General features: G+C 39.8%; 1 protein-coding gene across 3 annotated transcripts in view; it reads left to right on the top strand.

Moving 5' to 3' along the window:
• The window catches only part of Mbd5 (methyl-CpG binding domain protein 5), a 124,730-nt gene that overhangs the window by 100,398 nt on the left and 6,426 nt on the right, over positions 1-17,906 (top strand). For all 3 annotated transcript variants that reach the window (XM_057754462.1, XM_057754463.1, XM_057754464.1), the window contains exons 10-11: positions 6,433-6,506; positions 15,775-15,850. In XM_057754462.1, the coding sequence (XP_057610445.1) occupies positions 6,433-6,506; positions 15,775-15,850 (150 nt within the window). The remainder of the gene's footprint in view (positions 1-6,432; positions 6,507-15,774; positions 15,851-17,906) is intronic.

The following is a 17,906-nucleotide window of genomic DNA, read 5'->3' as shown; positions in this document are numbered from 1 at the left end:
CACTACAAAAACTAGTCAAGAAAGGAAGCTTCCTGTTTAGTACCAACTTGATTTCTCCATATCCAGTGCCCAAAATGGATATTATCTTCAGCAATAGGTTTTTACCATCAACTTTTTAATGGGCAACCAAGAACCATGCAGTGTTTCTGGCATCTCCAGGACACCATTGACCAACAACTATAAGAATACAACACCTGACAAAGGGCTTTTTGTTTAGCCATCTCTGGCTTTTGGGAGGAGCATTATCCTGTTTGTAGAGTAACCCCAATTAAATGTTTTTATGAATATATGAAAAGTGAAGCTTATGCAATATTAGGTTTTCATGTTTTTTCAAACAGCTTTAGGGCTGGTAATCTCCTACCCACCATACTTTGTCTTACTGTCCCACTCCGTTATTTGAACCTCCATCCCTATTCCTCCCTTTAATTCTTCATGTCACCTGTGCTCTACTACCCCTCATCCTCAAGTTTTCCCCTTCCCACTAATCATCCTAGATTTTCTAGTTTCCTAGATTATATTCCAATTTAAACACACCAATCTAAAGATTCGAAGCTAAAATCCACACAAGTATGAAAACATGCAAGATTTGTCTCCCTGAGTCTGGGCTTCCTCAATATAATGTTTTGCGGTTCCTTACATTTACCTGTTTTCCGGTTCCTTACATTTACCTGTAAATCTTTTTTTTTTATTAATTAATTTATTTAATTATTACAGATTTCTGCCTCTTCCCCGCCACCACCTCCCAATCCCTCCCCCTCCCCCAATCAAGTCTTCCCTCCTCCTCAGCCCAAAGAGCAAGCAGGTTTCTCTGCCCTGTGGGAGGTCCAAGGACCACCCACCTCCATCCAGGTCTATTAAGGTGAGCATCCAAACTACCTGGGCTCCCACAAAGCCATTACGTGCAATAGGATCAAGAACCCATTGCCATTGTTCTTCAGTTCTCAGTAGTCCTCATTGTCCATTATGTTCATGATTTCTTTCTTCTTTACAACTAAATAAAATTTCATTGGGTCCAGGTACCACCTTTTTATTATCCACTTATCAGATGATGGACATCTACACTGCTTCCATGTCCTAACTGTTGTGAACAGAGCAGCTATAAAAGTGGAGGAACATGAGTGTCTGTAGTTGTGGATTCCCTTGAAGCTCCATGCCCTGTCATGGTATATTTGCCGTGGCATGTTAGAGGTGGCGGGACCCGGGAGAATGGAGCTGATAAATGAGGGAGACTAAAGTCTCGTGTTCTAGTCAGTATTACTCAGAGCTCCAGACAGTTTGTACTCTGAGGGTTTAAGAGGAGTCCCATGAGTAAATTGTACAATCACAGAGGCAAGCCACACCTGGTGGGCAAGCCACACCTGGTGGGCAAGCCACACATGGTGGGCAAGTCACACCTGGTGGGCAAGTCACACCTGGTGGGCAAGCCACACATGGTGAGCAAGCCACACCTGGTGGGCAAGTCACACATGGTGGCAAGTCACACAAGGACAATTTCAGATTTTTGTAAAAAACCGAGGTCACAACACTCTTGTCTTGGTTTCTTGAAGTTTTCTTACAGGTACTTGGAATTCGTCTTTTGAACTATGTTTAAATGGTATAGTTGAAACATAGAGTAAGTCTATCTCTAGTGTTTTGAAGAATTGCCACACTGATTTCTACAGTGGCTATATCAGCGTGTACTCCCACCAAAAATGAATTGAAGGTTCCCCATTCTTGCAAACTTTTTTTGCTTTTATTTTATTAAACTTAGCCATTCTGACTAGGGGTAAGATGAGACCTCAAAGTAGTTTTAATTCACATTTCCATGTTAGTTAAGGATCGTGAACAATTAAAAAATTCTCTGATCATTTTTATTTCATCTTCTAAGAACTCTGTTCAGTTCCATAGCCCACTTTTAATTGAATTGCTTATTTTCCTGGTATTTTGTTTTTTTACTTCTTTGCACATTCTAGACACTAATCCTCTGTCAGAGATGTAGCTAGTAAATAATTTTCCCATTCTATAGGATGACTCTTCAGTCTTTTATCAACTTCCTTTATAGGACAGAAGAATTTCCTGGAGTGCCACTTGTTGTTGGTCTTTGTCTAGTTTCTATCGCTATCATTATTAATTACTAATTCTGTAATAAAGTACTGTAACCAAGGCAACTTGTAAAAGAAAGCATTTGATTTCACTTAATGGTCTGGGGGGTGGGGGGGTTGGATTCCATGATGGCAGAGCAAAAGAACAGCTTAGAACTCACATCTCAATCCACATCCACAAGGCAGAAAGAGCACTGGGAGTCAAAACCTGCAGTGGCACACCTCTTCCAACAAGGCCACACCTCCCAATCCTTCCCAAACAGTTCCACCAACTAGGCAGCAAGATTTCAAATATATGCGCCTGTGGGAGTCATACTCAAACTACTGCAGCCCTATTTCCTGGGTGACCAGAGTCTATTCAGAAAGTCCTTACCTGAGCCTATATCCTGAACTGTGCTCCCTACTCTTCCTTCTAGAAGCATTAGAGTTTCAGTTCTAACACTGAACTTTTTGATGCATCTGTAGTTGATTTGTGTGCAGGTTGAGAGAGAAGGATAAAGTTTTTCCTTCTTCATGTAGGTATCCAGTTTCCCCAACACCATTTGTTAAAATTGCTGTTTTTTCACTATTGTATGTTTTTATCATCTTTATCAAACTTCCAGTGGCCTGGACTTACATCTCGGTCCTCTAATTGAGTCCATTGTGTTTGGTTTTGCACCTGTGTCATAGTTTTGGTTTTTATAGCTTTCAGGAATGAGGATCTCTCCATCAGCATTTTTTAGCTTTTTGTTTTGTTTTTTAGTTTAGAAGTATTTTTTGGCTATCTAGGATCCTCTATTCTTCCATGCAAATGTTAAGATTATTTTTCAATTTCTGTAAAGAATTGCATTGTAAAATTTATGGGAATTGCTTTTTATAATTGTTAAACATGTGTGAATGGTCATACAATGGTGGCCATTACTAGTGGGGGTATTATTATTAGAAAGAGACTATGTGATTATGCCCAAAGGTAAAATGATAAAGACTTCCAGCAGTTTCTCACTAGACGAGGAATAGCATGACTTGTAAGTATTCAAGAACCTATTCTAGATAAAGTATTAATTATCCCCAAATAACTTGCTCCTTCAGTATAATTTTATAAAAATATTTGTGTGTGTTTAATATTTTAATGTTAAATTTATATGCTCAGTTTCCCTGTTTTTTATTTATATGTTAACTAATTTATAAGGAAGTCTTCATTAAATCATTAAGCATGATTTCCATTTGATGAGAATATGAATATATTTCTCTGATACTATCTTTATGAGTACACCTTTAAAGACTTTTTTTTAATATTTTGTGACTGTACCAGTATTTTCCCCAGAAATAATATACGGGGTGTGTGTGGGGTGTGTGTCTGTGTGTGTGTTTGTGTGTGTGTGTGTGTGTGTATAGGTCACACACACACACACACAAAATCAACATTTTCCTAGTGATCTATATGGTTTCATCACAAAAATGCACAGTGGTGTGTACCTCAGTTTTGTTCAGCTTCAGAAGCCACTGCCATTGCTCTTCTCTCAAGGTCACTGAACCATCTGTGAGTAGTGTAGCTCAGTGTGACTGTACCTTAGAGCAGATTTAAATGAAGAGGCTGTGGCAGATAATAAACTCAAAAAATTAAGGACCATGGAAAATCATACAGGCATTTAAAAATTGAACATACCACAATAGATAATGGTGCTGGCTCCGAAGCCCTAGGCCCTGAGTTCAATCCCTGGCACCACGAGGCAAAAGAAGAGAACTGATTTCTGCAGGCTGTCCTCTGACCTCAATACATGGGCTGTATTACCAACACACACATGCACACACATAAACCAATAAATAAAAGAAAATATTTGATTGAGGATAAATTTGGACACGTTACTAAATTTTAGTAAACAATATTTTTATTATAAATAATTTAGTACCCTAGCTTTTTATGATACCTGTTATATATACATGTGTGTATATGTTCATATATGTGTATTTTTAATTTTAATGTAGCTATAAAATTATACTTTATTCATGCTAAACTTAATATGATGGAAATAGTTTGAATATTCTAGAATCAGAACTGTTCAATCTGGCTATATTGCTTAAACTCATTACTCTCATACACAAAATAAAATTAGTTTGTAAGATTATCTTATTAAATGATAAATTAGTTCCCTTTATACAAAATAGCACAAAATGTTTTTTCTGCCCTTATTCTTTACTTAATTAAAATTATAAATTGATAAGTTAAATATATTCTGACCTAACAAGTTTTTGTTTGTTTTGTTTTGTTTGGAGAGGATGTTTCAAGACAGCATTTCTCTATGTAGCCCTGACTCTCCTGGAACTCGCTATGTAGACCAGGCTGGCTTTGAACTCAAAGGTGCATCTGTCTCTACCTCCTGTGTTCTGGGATTAAAGGCAACCTAACATTTTTTTAAAAAAATTAAGACCAACAGGCTAATTGTTGCATCTTTTGTTTCAGTGTGAACCTGAATTCTGTTCCTCTTCGCAATTCTGAAGTCTCTCTGCCATAGGAGACCTAGGTTGCACAGATCTTTCTGTACAGGAGGACTTCCCTCTACTGGCAGGAAGTTCATTTAAAAATAAGTGGAGTTAAGCATGAGCTGTACAGTGAGACAACTGTATAGGAAGACCTGGTCTCAAAAAATAAGAAAGGTGTAACTTTGTATTATAGTTCCATAGATGTAGTGCGTATATTATCTTGTGTGTTCCTTTCACAAACGTGAACACAAAACAGAACTTTACCATGAAATATGATATGCATATATTCTATGATACTATGCATAGAAGCCTTCTTTGTTTTAGACATCTGGAGACCTTGGCCTTTTCTGGTCAGTAGGGCACATCTCTTGATGAAGTGTGGAGGAACAAAGATGTCTTTTGTTCTGGCACATATTCTATCAGACATCCCTAACAAACTTGCTTTCTTTGAGACAAAATACAAAGCTACACACACAAATACCTTTGTGTTACTTGACTGAACAGATAGAAATGCCCGCACTCAGACGTGAAAGTGGAAACACTTTGTTATTCTTAGTGTGTGCTCGTCTGAGGAGGAGGTCACAGAGAAATTATTTATAAATGACATTCATGCGTGTCATTAAAATTTAAAGACAAAAGCTAATTTCTTTGCTTATAAGTATTTATTTGCTTATCCGTGAAGCTTTCCCCAAACTCTGAATTTTTATATAAAAGTGGCTTAGTAGTGACGAGCATACAGATAAGGCATAGCTGGACTTCTTTTTTTAGAGATCAATAAAAATAGCAAAATATTTCCAAAGGCATTTTGATGCATACACATTTTCCTCCTGTTTTGTTTTTTTGGGGGGAGGGAGGGGCAAAATGTATGCACACAGCCCATGCATGCAAATACCCAACCCCACTGGGAGGCCAAGTTCTGTGGAGTAAGCCAACTTGACGGGTTTGCAGTGATGGTAGGACAGGAAAGGAGACAAGCCCACAGACCCCTCCTTCCTACAGTACCAAGGACTATGCATGGCTTCTACCCTTCTTATTTTCTGGCCTCTGGGGTGCCTAGCTCACTCTACATAATAATTACTTTTCAGTAGGCTGTGTAAAATGTGGCCTTTTATTCTACTGATCACAGAAAGCATAGCTGCAAGATAGGTGTTACTGGAATTTAGCAACAGGGGAAATGAGGCTTAGGAAGCTATCTGGGACTGGAAAGTTAACAGCTCAGAGCTTTTGTTCTTGCAGAGGATCGTAGTTCAGTTCCTGGCACCCATATGGTGGCTCAAAACCATCTGTAACTCCAGCTCCAGAAGATCTGACGCCCACTTCTGATATCTGCAAGCACCAGGCATGCACAACATGCACATACATACATATATACATGCATACACACATACACACACATACATACAGGCAAAATAAAAGAAATAGGTCTGAAAGTTTTTGAAGAATATTGAATTGTTTAATTCCTATTAAAACATGAGATAACATTCCAGTTCCAGACCGTGGACCCTAAAAGCTGCTCCTCTTCCCTGAGCAGCACTCTCACCTCTCCCCTGCATGCTGTGAAGATGCCGCTGCTGAGCGCATAAGCAGTGGAGAAAGTGAGCCAGGATGTGTGAGCTATGTGATTGTGTGTATTGAAAGTTATTTAAATTACAGACTTCTTATTTCTAAAACACTGACGATGTCAAAACCAAACTGGCTTTCATTTCCTCTGATGCTTCAACTTACGAGTCCCAGAGTCTGCCTGTAATTGATCAAGGACAGTACATTTGATTGGGGAGGAGGGTCGTTTCCCCAGTGCCACACTTGCTATCTGGCAAGAAAGTAGAATAAAGAGCATGTTCAGCAATTACAGGTCTGGGTAATGCGGTTTGGTCTTCATACCCTCACTCAGGTGGAGCCCGAGAAGTTGAAGACCCTAACAGACGGTTTAGAAGCCTACAGCCGAGTCCGGAAAAGGAACAGAAAGTAAGCACTTGGTTTTCCATTTTGTCTTTCCCTCAGGGACTGTGAAGTCTCACTGATTTGTTTCAGGTTGTGACCCAGGTACTATTCTCTGATATTTCTAATCAGAGGACCATAATGGACACCCCAAACTAGCTATTACCAAAAGATGTTTTCTGTGTAATTTGTCTATATGGCATGTAGAATTTGCTTCTTCATCCATTTTTCCTTCCCCCATCCTCACCTCCTAACTTAGAAGGAAAGAAAACATGATCAATACTTCTTTCATGGCAATTAAGTAAGCCGTACTAGTTTAGTGAGTCTGTCGTTTGCAATTCAAATACTAAGGAGGGGAGCACCCTGAAAACCTTGTTACCCCACTGGTGAGAGCGGTACTAGTGGATGTTGCTGTTGTTTTGCCAGAGTTATGGACTTGAATATAAGTTCTCTTAGAATTCTGACATGAAATTGAACTTTGAACCGTTATTATTCAAGTTCTCCTGGATTGTTATTTCATGAATGAAACATACAGATAAGCAGGTAGTATTACGAAGCATTTTTATGATAAGGTGGTTGATGAATCGTAATCATTGTTTCACATTGAGGTAGAGAAACAAATGTTGCTCTGTGTGTGTAGACAGAGGATTATTTTAGACCATGTCATTGGCATTCCTGTTCAGTTCCGTATTTTCCAACAACTAAGTATTATATCCTGGGGCTGGTAAGATCACTGGCTCAGTAAAGATACTTGCCCCTGAGCCTGGTGATCAGAGCTGGAAACCCTGGACCTACATAGTAGAGGAAGAAAACCAGCCCCTATAAGCTGTACTCTGATCTCCACGTGTGCACAATCTTGTGGGTACACTGCCCACAGGGGTACATGCACTGAATAAATGTTTTCTTAAAAGAAGAATTGCAAATTAATCTTTATTCATTTGTAAATGATCTTTACACAGACCCTTTAAGACACAGGTTTAGTCTTTTGTCCTTAGAGACAGATTCAGAAATACACAATTAAAATGTGAAAATAGCAAGGAAAGCATTGTATATAAGTAAATATGAGAGGTAACTGTGAACTCAATAAAAAATGGTTCCTAGGGCTGGGCATATTGGCACACACCTTTTATCCCAGCACTCAGAGGTAAGAAGCAGGTTTAAGGCTAGCCTGGTCTACATGGTGAGTTTCAGGACAGTCAAGGCCATGTAAAGGGACCCTGACTCAAAAGACAGAGGTGGAGACGGGGAGGAGAAGAGAGGGGAGGGGAGGAGAAACAAAAAAAGAATGGTTCCAGCCGGGCGGTGGTGGCACACGCCTTTAATCCCAGCACTTGGGAGGCAGAGGCAGGCGGATCTCTGTGAGTTCGAGACCAACCTGGTCTACAAGAGCTAGTTCCAGGACAGGCTCCAAAAACCACAAAGAAACCTTGTCTCGAAAAACCAAAAAAAAAAAAAAAAAAAAAAAGAATGGTTCCTAGACTCCTAAACCAAAGCTTCCACACAACCAAATGAGCTTGGGAAGGACAGAAACATAAGCAGGAGCCAGTATATTGGCTCTTTGCTTTATTTGAAGTACCCAAAGGGGGCAGATGATCAGATTTTTTTACCTTCATGTGAATGTAGAAGAGGGGGACTCAAGAAAACAGTCTTAGGGGCTGGAGAGATGGCTCAGAGGTTAAGAGCACTGGCTGCTCTTCCAAAGGTCCTGAGTTTAATTCCCAGCAACCACATGATGGCTCACAACCATCTGTAATGAGGTCTGGTGTCCTCTTCTGGCTGGCAGGCATACACACAGACAGAATATTGTATACATAATAAATAAATAAATATTTAAAAAAAAAAAAAGAAAACAGTCTTAGCGGTAGATTGCCTCAGAGCTCATGCCAGTAGACGAGGAAGGGAAAGGACCCGAGGAAGAGAGGAAACATGCTCAGGAAATATTTAGGAGGTAAAATTAACAAAACATGGTGCTGATCAGAATAGTAAGGAAAGTAGTCAAGGACTTGGGCTTGCGTGATGAGGAAGGGAGTGACTGAAACAGAAATATGGAGGGAACTGTTGGCTAGCACTTGGGATCTGCAGGGTGGCTGACAGGCAAGTGTGAGATGCATGTAAAGCTGTTACACTCATATAGAGGTACCCTGGCAGCCAGTGCAGAGCCGTGCACTGAGGACTGAAAGCTGGACAATTAGACGGTAACAGAATGAAGAAAGTGAAACGAAGCGCTAGGAAAGGGGAAGGACCAGGAGGAGAGTGGAAGGCCTTAGAAGACAAAGACTGAAGCTGGGCGTGGTGCCTTAGGGGTGTAATCCCAGCACTCTGGGAGGTTCAGGCAGAAGGATCGCCATGAGTTCAAGACTAGCACAGGAGTAAGAACCTGTCTCAAAAAGAGAAAGAAAACCAAGATGGAAGCAACAGAGATCCAGGAAGACAAGAAGTGAGACTTCTCCATTGCCTTTTGCAATTTGGAGGCCATCCAGTCCTTTGGTGATATACGAAGAGCTCTTGGGTTATTGATAAAATAAGGAAGTAGAGAGGGGAGATCACAGGTGTTCATTCTCTTTTCTACTCTTCCTATGACGTTTTTCTGGAAAACCACAATAAAGGTGGGGTGTTTTATTTTTAGGGTTTTTGTTTGTCATTTTTGTTTTGTTGTTATTGTTGTTTGGTGTGTAAGTGTATGTGTTGCCTGCACTGTATGTATGCCATGTCTGTACCTAGTGCCTGGTGCTTGTGGAGGTCAGAAGAGGGCGTCAGATTCCATCCAACTGAAGCTACACAGGTTCCCAGCATCAAGAAACTGAACACAGTACTCAAAGCAGCTGAGCCATCTCACCAGGGCTACAATAGAAAGTTTTTGAGTTCTAAGGTGATATGTGAGATATTCATCAGTATAGGATAGGGTAATTTCAGGTTCCCTCTCCTCAGTTGCCCAAGGTACCAGCTGGGGGCATCTCCCTGGACACCTGCGAACCCCTCTAGAGTCAAGTCTCTTGCCAACCCTAAGATGGCTCCCTTAGGATATATACTTCGCTGCTCCCGTAATCGAGGTAGAGACAGAGACTCAACTTGGAGCAACGGTCTGAGCTCTTAAGGTCCAAATGAGGAGCAGAAGGAAGGAGAACATGAGCAAGGAAATCAGGACCACGAGGGATGCACCCACCCACTGTGACAGTGGAACTGATTTATTGGGAGCCCACCAAGGCCAGCTGGTCTGGGACTGAATAAGCATGGGTTGAAACTGGACTCTCTGAGCATGGCGGACAATGAAGGCTGATGAGAAGCCAAGGACAATGGCACTAGGTTTCGATCCTAATACATGAACTGGCTTTGTGGGAGCTTAGCTTGTTTAGACGCTCACCTTCCTGGACGTAGATAGAAGACCTTCGTCTTCCCGCAGGGCAGGGAATTTGGACTGCTCTTCAGTATCGAGAGGGAGGGGGAATGGTGTGGGGGGAGGAGAAGAGGAGCGGGGATGGGGGGAGGGGAGTGGGGAGAGGGGCCAATATTTGGGAGGAGGGGAGGGAAATGGGAAACAGGGAGCAGGTGGAAATTTTAATTAAAAAAGAATAAAAATAAAAAAAAAAGAAAGTTTTTGAGTTACTTTCGTGAGAAAAATACCTGGCAAAAGCAACTCACGGGAGAAAGGGTTTATTTTGGTTGTCAATTCCAGAGAGACACAATCCATCCTGATAGGGAACACTTGACCGCAGGCTGGTAAGGCTTGGTAGCAGAACTGAAAACTGGCTGGTCACATTGCATCATCACTCAGGAAGCAGAGCATCACCGGGCTGCTCTCCCAGGAGCCCACTCACTCCCTAAAGAGTTAGCAGTCTTCCCAGACTGCAGTAAGTTTGGGATCAAGTGTTATTGTATGTGCAGCATTTTACATTCAAGCCACAGCAATGACAGGTTTAAATATTGTTGTAGACTAAGAGGAGGAAAAGTCTGAAAAGGAAAAGTGTTTAGAGAATTAAGAGATTGATTCTTGACCTAGATTCATATTCTATTTTTTGCTGCTTCATAGCTATATGTCTCTGAGTATGTCGCTTAATCTCTCTGAGTCTAAATTCAACATTTCTAAAATGTACATATTATTCTCACTTTAGGATTGTTATAAATAATATAGACCCTTACATATAGTACTTGGCATATATAGTTGAAAGTAAAAGAAATAAATTATCCAGTATTTTTTCTGGTTGAAACATGTTGTTTTCGTAAATGTTTAGGGTGTTATATAATCATTTAAATTGTTAATATCTTAAACTACCATATCAAAATTCAATATCTTTGAATTGACATAATAGTCACATCCTAACCATAAGGAGTAGTAAGGTTTTAACAGTTAATTTAGGCTAATCTGCTGCATAAAGAAGTGGCTCTACAAAAGGAAAATTCCAAAGCTTTTAGAAACGTTACTTTTTTCAGTTACCAGGGACTCAGCCTTCTATGTGTATAAATTATTTTGGTTACCTGATATCTTATAAAATTGGAAATTGGTAAATGATAAAAATAGGCCAAATATATTTTCACTTTAAAACTGAGAAATATCACCACATACTTGAATTATAGAACATGTTGAAATCAAGGTCGTACCAAGTTGGAAGCTTCATCCCTACTGGATAACTTTCATAGTGCTAGATAGAAGATGCTATGTAGGCTATGTAGGAGAAAAAATAGCCCACTTTCTTACCCAGCTGTGAACCCAGCAAATTACAAGAATAAACATCCTAGCAATACAAACTCACTAGTACAATAGTGGCATGGGTATTAGGGAGTAACCAACCACTACTTTTAAATTGCATTTAAGGCCTGATCCACAAGACATAATTCATGCCTGATACCACTAAGTAGGCCAAAACCTCATGGCTGGCTAGGTCACAGGCCATAGGGGAGAAAATACTGCTGTTGTTCTGCTAGATAGACATAGCAATAAACTGTCTCTAATATATTTGTATCTTTTAATGAATACTTCTCTCAGCCCTCATCAAAGAAACTTCTTTTATGTAGATGGTGATTAGTATAGAGCCCCACAACTGGTCATCATGTAAAGAACAAGAGACTGTGAAGTGTTTAATTCTAAATAAGATCTCAGAAGAGGGAGCGACAGAAAGACATGAGAGCCAGAGGTAGTGAACATCTGCAGTAAAGTAGTAGTGTTTGTCAGACACGGCTACTCAAAAACACACAGCAGCTGGGACTGATATACAAAAGCAGGCTAGCCAAAATCCCAGCACAGACAAGGGAGGGGCTCTCTCCCTAGCTGAGGAGCTATGGCAGCTGATGGCTGTGGAGGAGGCAGAGTCAGTTTTCTTCGGGCTGTGGCCTCCGAGAGGCTACCCATGCTTTAGTCAATGATCTTACACCAGGCACATGCGGGTAGCACTAAGTGAACTCAGTGGGTTTAAAAGGAGGAGGAGGAGAAGAAGAAGGAAGAGGAAGAAGGAGAAGGAGGAAGGAAGAGGAGGCAAGAAAGCAGCATATGAAGTTTGGAGGGGAAGAGGTAGGGGGAAGAGGAGAAATAGCAGGAGTTGTAGATTTGATGAAAATGAACCATGCACATACGAAACTCCCAAACAATAAAAAAGAATAATTTCAATTTAGCTTTTTTAATTGTCTTAAATTTTCATACTGCTTTATGGATTAAATTTTCAGAGTACAGAGTTGCTGGCTTTCTGCTTTTCCTTAATTTGTTATGTTCTACCTGAAATGAGTCACAGACATTCTAAAGTGAATCTTAAAAAGTCATACATAATTTCTCAGTTCACACTGACATCTTATATCATTCACAGACTTTACCTGGCCTTTTTCTCTTTTTAATTAGTAAAGATAAAGATAATACGTGATAGTCAAAGGAGATAAGAAGTGGCAATTATCTCCATTAATGACTAGAAATATGATCATATCAATGTCTGTTGCTTAATCAGCTAGGATTTAGAGTGTCCATTAATGTTTACTATTAATTGTCAGCAGGAATAGACAATACTGGTGGAGACGCCACAGAAGGCTCTCAGGACTGCAAAACCAAATTTTGACTAATTGTTCCTTTAAGAACTCATGGAGCTTTCTCTTCCTCTTCTAAGCTCATTCAACCCTGGCACACATACCATGGAAATCGGTCTGTAGATGTGAGACCTAGAAAAGTCTGCCTACCTATGGACTCTCGTGATACCTTCACATGGTTTCATGCTCCACATCTCTGTGTGTGTTCTCTTTCCAAAAATAGTCATTTTTTCATCTAGTATCTGTTTAAGTTTATTGTAAACAAAACATTGTGCTATTTTGTCTAAATTACCATTGAATATTTTGTTTTATTTATTGGGGAGGGACATGCATAAGCCATGGCGAATGTGTGGAGGTCAGAAGACAGCTTGTGGGAGTTGGTTCTCTTCTTCCACCACATTAGTCTTTGGGGTCAAACTCAGGCCATTGGGCTTTGATAACGTGTCTTTACCCACGGAAACTGCACTGGCCCATATTGCATGTTTTTGTTTTTTTTTTTTTTACAAATATCTTTTTTAATACTTGGGTAAACAATGAGTTCCTAATGTTCTAACTTTGTATTCAATAAGTTCTCATGTTAAATTATTTCTGTACTTTCATCATGATGTTACTTGTGTTCTTCATTGAAAAAAAAACCATGACTCTTACTTTGGAAAGATATTTATAGTTAAATACACACTTTCCTAATTACATAATTATAATTGATTTCACTCTTTTTACCTAAAAAAGTCACAAGGTATTATATACACACAGTTACCACAATGCTTACTTCATGAGATTGCTGTGAATTTTAAATGAGATAATACATAAAGATCTAACTATTGTTGGCAAATACAGTCTTTCAAGAAATAGTAAGCACTCTTGCTATTAAGAGGGATGGCAAAGCAGCTCGGTGGCTAATGTGCTCTCTGAGTTCATCCCTAGGATCCATGTGACCAGAGAGAACCAGCTCCCACAACCTGTCCTTTGACCTCAACACCATGGCTTGTGCACTTTCTGACTTAAATAAATAAATATTTTCTGAAAGATGATTAAAGGGAAGAGAGCATAGTTCACTGATAGATTTTTTTAATGAAATATTTTTATTTTTTTGTTATTTAGAAGTTGTTAGACATAGTCCATTTTAATTCTATAATATGTTTTAATCAAAATACATAAACACTAAATATCCTTGAAATTTAAATGCATATGGGGGCAGGAGAGATGGTTCAGTGGTTAAGAACACTGGCTGCTCTTCAGAGTAATGGGTTCAGTTCTTAGCACCCACACAGTATCTAACAGCCATCTATAAATCTAGTCCCAGGGGATACAGTACCTTCTTCTGGCCTCTGTGGATACCTCACATGTACATGGCGTGCAAACTTGCAAGCAAAACACCCGTACACATAAGTAATTTTTTTTCAATTTTTGAAAAAATATAAATGCCTGTTTCTCAATCCAAAAGACAAAATAAAGATAAACCTATTAAATGCACTGCAGAAAGTGTGATATTGCTAGACAATTTGCCCATGGTTAATAATATCATGATTCTCACCAAGTAGCCCTTAAAAGAGGTCAGAGCCCAGGCTTATTCAAACCCAGAGGCACCCAGGATCACACTTAACAAACTCCTCACTGAAAAATAACAGCAACAACTCAGAGTGACTCTACAAGATGCAGACATCCATAAAAATGGAATGGCAGGCAGAATATATGTGGAAATGCTGTGTACTGGTAAAAAGAATGAAACATGTATGCCAGCTTGAATGGTGCCCAAAAGTAATGATACAGGAATACTGGCATGGTGGGGCATGTCTGTATCCCAGCATGGAGAGGGGGGGCTTCAGAGTTCCAGTCCAGCCTGATCTACATTGGCAAGACCCTGCCTCAAAATAATAGTGATGATGATGATGATATAGTAATGGAGAAAGATAAATTGTGGATTCTGACAGCTTTTTGTGTGAAAAAAGAAATCTGTCCATGGGTATATCAAGTAGAACATAAGCTGAAGAGGCAGACGGGAGAGAGCGTGACTGAGAATAGTCACCAAGTAGAAATCTAATCTTCCATTTCAGTTGAACTGACTTACGTGCACATGTGACTTACCAAGATACAGGACCCACTTATGTTCACTTTGGACAAATTCACTCAGCAAATATATGCAGCATTCATGGTGTGCCTAGACGTATAATACTCAAAGGTGGATCAGTGAGCATCTGTAAGGCACAGGGGGAAAAACCAAAATATGGGAATTGTCAGGTCATTGTGTATTGAAAACAAAACCTAGGGAGCTCTCTAGTAAACAGAAAGACCTCATCAGAAGGCATTCCACTGAAGTTATGGTGTTCCCTCCCACAAGTGCAAATTTCCAATCTCCAATGTAGATGCTGAGATAAGACTTAACTCTTGCAAAGCCATGCTGATGATAGCCTGCTATAGGAGTTTGCTTTAGCCTCTTTCCCGTCAACTGTCCTGATGAGAACAGATTGTCTGCATATTTAGAAGATTTGGGAATAAAGTTTATATGTATAGATGAGGAGAAGGAAGATGGGTGAATGGATGTGTAGCCATAGAGAAGGTCAGTTTACTTGACTGTAGTAATGGGCACAACAGTCTCATCCATATCAGTTTCAAAATTGGCATGTGTGGTATGTTATTCACGGAAACCATGAAGTGAGGTGCTGAGAAAGCAATAGTCAGAGGAGTGATCGGCATCTGAGACAATCGTCTTGTGTCTGTTGGAAGGATCACACCATGTCAGTTTAAGAGAATATGTGTGAAACCAGCCTCCGAGTCTCAGGGGTGACGAGAGAATAGCTGTTTCTTACCTGGACAGTACATCAGAATTTAACTTTCTTTTTGCTCCATTTGACATAGCTCAGATCCAGAAAGGGTGGAGGGAGCTCCCTAGTGGCCAGAGCCTGCAGTTCAGTCCCCGTGTCCCAGTTACAATCTGTTTCCCTGATGAAAAACAGCCAGGCAAAAAGACAATGTGGGGCAGACTGAATTCTGATAGAAGCCCTTGCATTGGTGGGCACAGAACCCCTGATCCAACCTTCGTTGCCGGAATGCAGAAGAAGCATATGATGGCGTGAGCTTCCTGGGGTCATCTTTTTAAGACACTGTTATTTAAATCATTTGTGTTCAGTGGTGGGAACTCCGGAATGATGTGTTATGGCCTGGGTTTTCTTAAACGTGAATCTAGATTGACTTTCCTGGTAGAATTGATATGTTTGTTTTCTGACTAGGGAATTAAATGAGGGCTTTGTTTCTTTAATTTGTTAATCTGGCATGTTATTTTCATTAATTCCAGAAGTGGAAAGCTAAATAACCATTTAGAAGCTGCTATTCATGAGGCCATGAGTGAGCTGGACAAAATGTCTGGGACAGTAAGTCAATTTATTTTTCTCATTATATTGTGTTTCTTTGAAAATAAATTGCTTTAACACTTTTTTGGTAACCTCTCTTGAACATTGTGAAGCAACTCATAGCCATGCTAAACTGCTCCACAGGGGAAAGACTGATACCAGAAAAGCATTTAAGAAGAAGGAGCCTCTATTAGCTGTGCCTTTTTTATTTTTTCTGAGATAAGTAACTTTTGTTTTCTTACAAAGGTTCATTAAGTGTCAGCAGCAGTATGGTGAGGTCCCAAGCACAGGTTTCTGCATTTGACTGTGAGTAGCAGTGACTGTCAGTGTGACCAAATATTCAGCAATACAAACTTCACATTTAAGGGGCAAAGTGAGATTTAAAAAAAAAAAAAAAAGTCAATTTCAAAGAGTGTACTGACTTCTCATTTTCCTTCTGCTATCTTAAAGTTAAAATGTTTTGTGCAAAGTTCTGTTAGTATAAACGGTAAACCCTGTGATTAAGGAAGTAATGTGATTTCTCTTCACATTTTTTGTTGGATGATGCATCGGATGCATTGAGGGGAGAAATCTAAAGCCTTCTCTCCTTCACATGTAGACTTTAAACACATGAATCTAATTTTAGTAATCCCCTTAAACTAAAAATTATTTCAGGCTATGTAGCAATGAAAAGTAATTTACTGACACTTTGACTTAGGTCATCTGAATTCTAACAACCCATCCAATGGCTACTCAATGATGGATAACTCGTAGAGGTGCACAAAACATTGCCTTTGGTGCAGGTCATAAAAATTTGGTGATCTAACCTCCAGTGGGAGGACACTGAGTTTCCTGATAAACTTGTAGGCCTAGACCAGTGGCCATCAACTCATCATCTTCTAGGACCCGGGTGTATTCTGTCTGTAAGTAAAGAGGACCAGGTATGAAAGTGATAACAATCCTAGAACTGAGAATTACCAACTAAGATGTACTGCTTACACTGCTGACCGTTCCCTGACTTAGAATTTCAGCACCAACGGCCATCTCTCACTTGATTCTGGGGCCTTCTGAGGAAGGCGCTACTCCACTCAGCCTCTCACATCCTAGATTACCTGTGAAGTGCCACCGCTCCTTAGGATCTTAACATATTCCATGTCCCATATATCCTTTGCATCCTGCTTGATAGTGAAGAAAGAGAGGTCACAGAGAATTGTCAGCATAGCTCCTATCAGCCCAGACCTCCTCGACTCCAGTGGGTTAGGAAATACATTATACAATGTGCCTTCCAAGGAAAAAGATAAAAATGGTTTGGTCTTTGTCTCATCACTCTCTGTCTTGGGGCATTTGGCCTTTGTGGCCACCAGGCATTGGCAACTAATGAGGCAAACCTGGAATGTGTTCTTCAGAAGTTCCTCCTCCTTCATACGCCAGCAGAGTTGAACCATGCGGGAAGTTGCGATGGAATTTCAAGATGTCCCCAACTTTCTCGAGAACCCAAAAGTAAAATACCTCATGTTTACAATTGTTTGAAAGATATTAAAGCATTTATACACACACAAAACATTGAAAAACTACATATCTAAGTAAAATACTTTTTCAGGCCACATTGGACCTGCAGAATACTAACACGTTGTTGTGGATAAAGACTTTCCTCGATAACGTAGTACCTCACCTCAAGTGAACTTGAGTTGTGCTTGTTTTAAAGGCATGCACAGAAAGGGTCTGGAGATAGAAGTAGTCCTAGAAGTTCATGAGCATTATCTTAAAGCTTTAAATACCATTTTTATAAAAGAATCTTACCTTTAACTAAAGACAATTAGCCTTTGCTGTTTTCTAACCTTTCTTTTTTAATTGGCTCGGTATTGGGAATTGAATCTAGGACTTCATGCATGTTTGGCAAGCACTTACAACTGAGTTAGTTCCAAGCCTAAACATTACATTTAAAGCACACAATTAACCCAAATGGATTGTTTTCCTAACTCTTAGTCCTGTGACATCATGTTGATAGGTTAAAATTGGCTATGGTAGAAGCATTTACACCATGGGAATTAGCAAATACTACAATGGTTTTGTTTCCAAATGCTAGTTTAAAATACTT

This window comes from Chionomys nivalis, chromosome 22 (assembly GCF_950005125.1).
Source record: "Chionomys nivalis chromosome 22, mChiNiv1.1, whole genome shotgun sequence".
In the NCBI taxonomy this organism is placed as follows: domain Eukaryota; kingdom Metazoa; phylum Chordata; class Mammalia; order Rodentia; family Cricetidae; genus Chionomys; species Chionomys nivalis.
The sequence above is the reverse complement of the archived record's forward strand: the minus strand, read 5'-3'. Positions and strand labels throughout refer to the sequence as shown.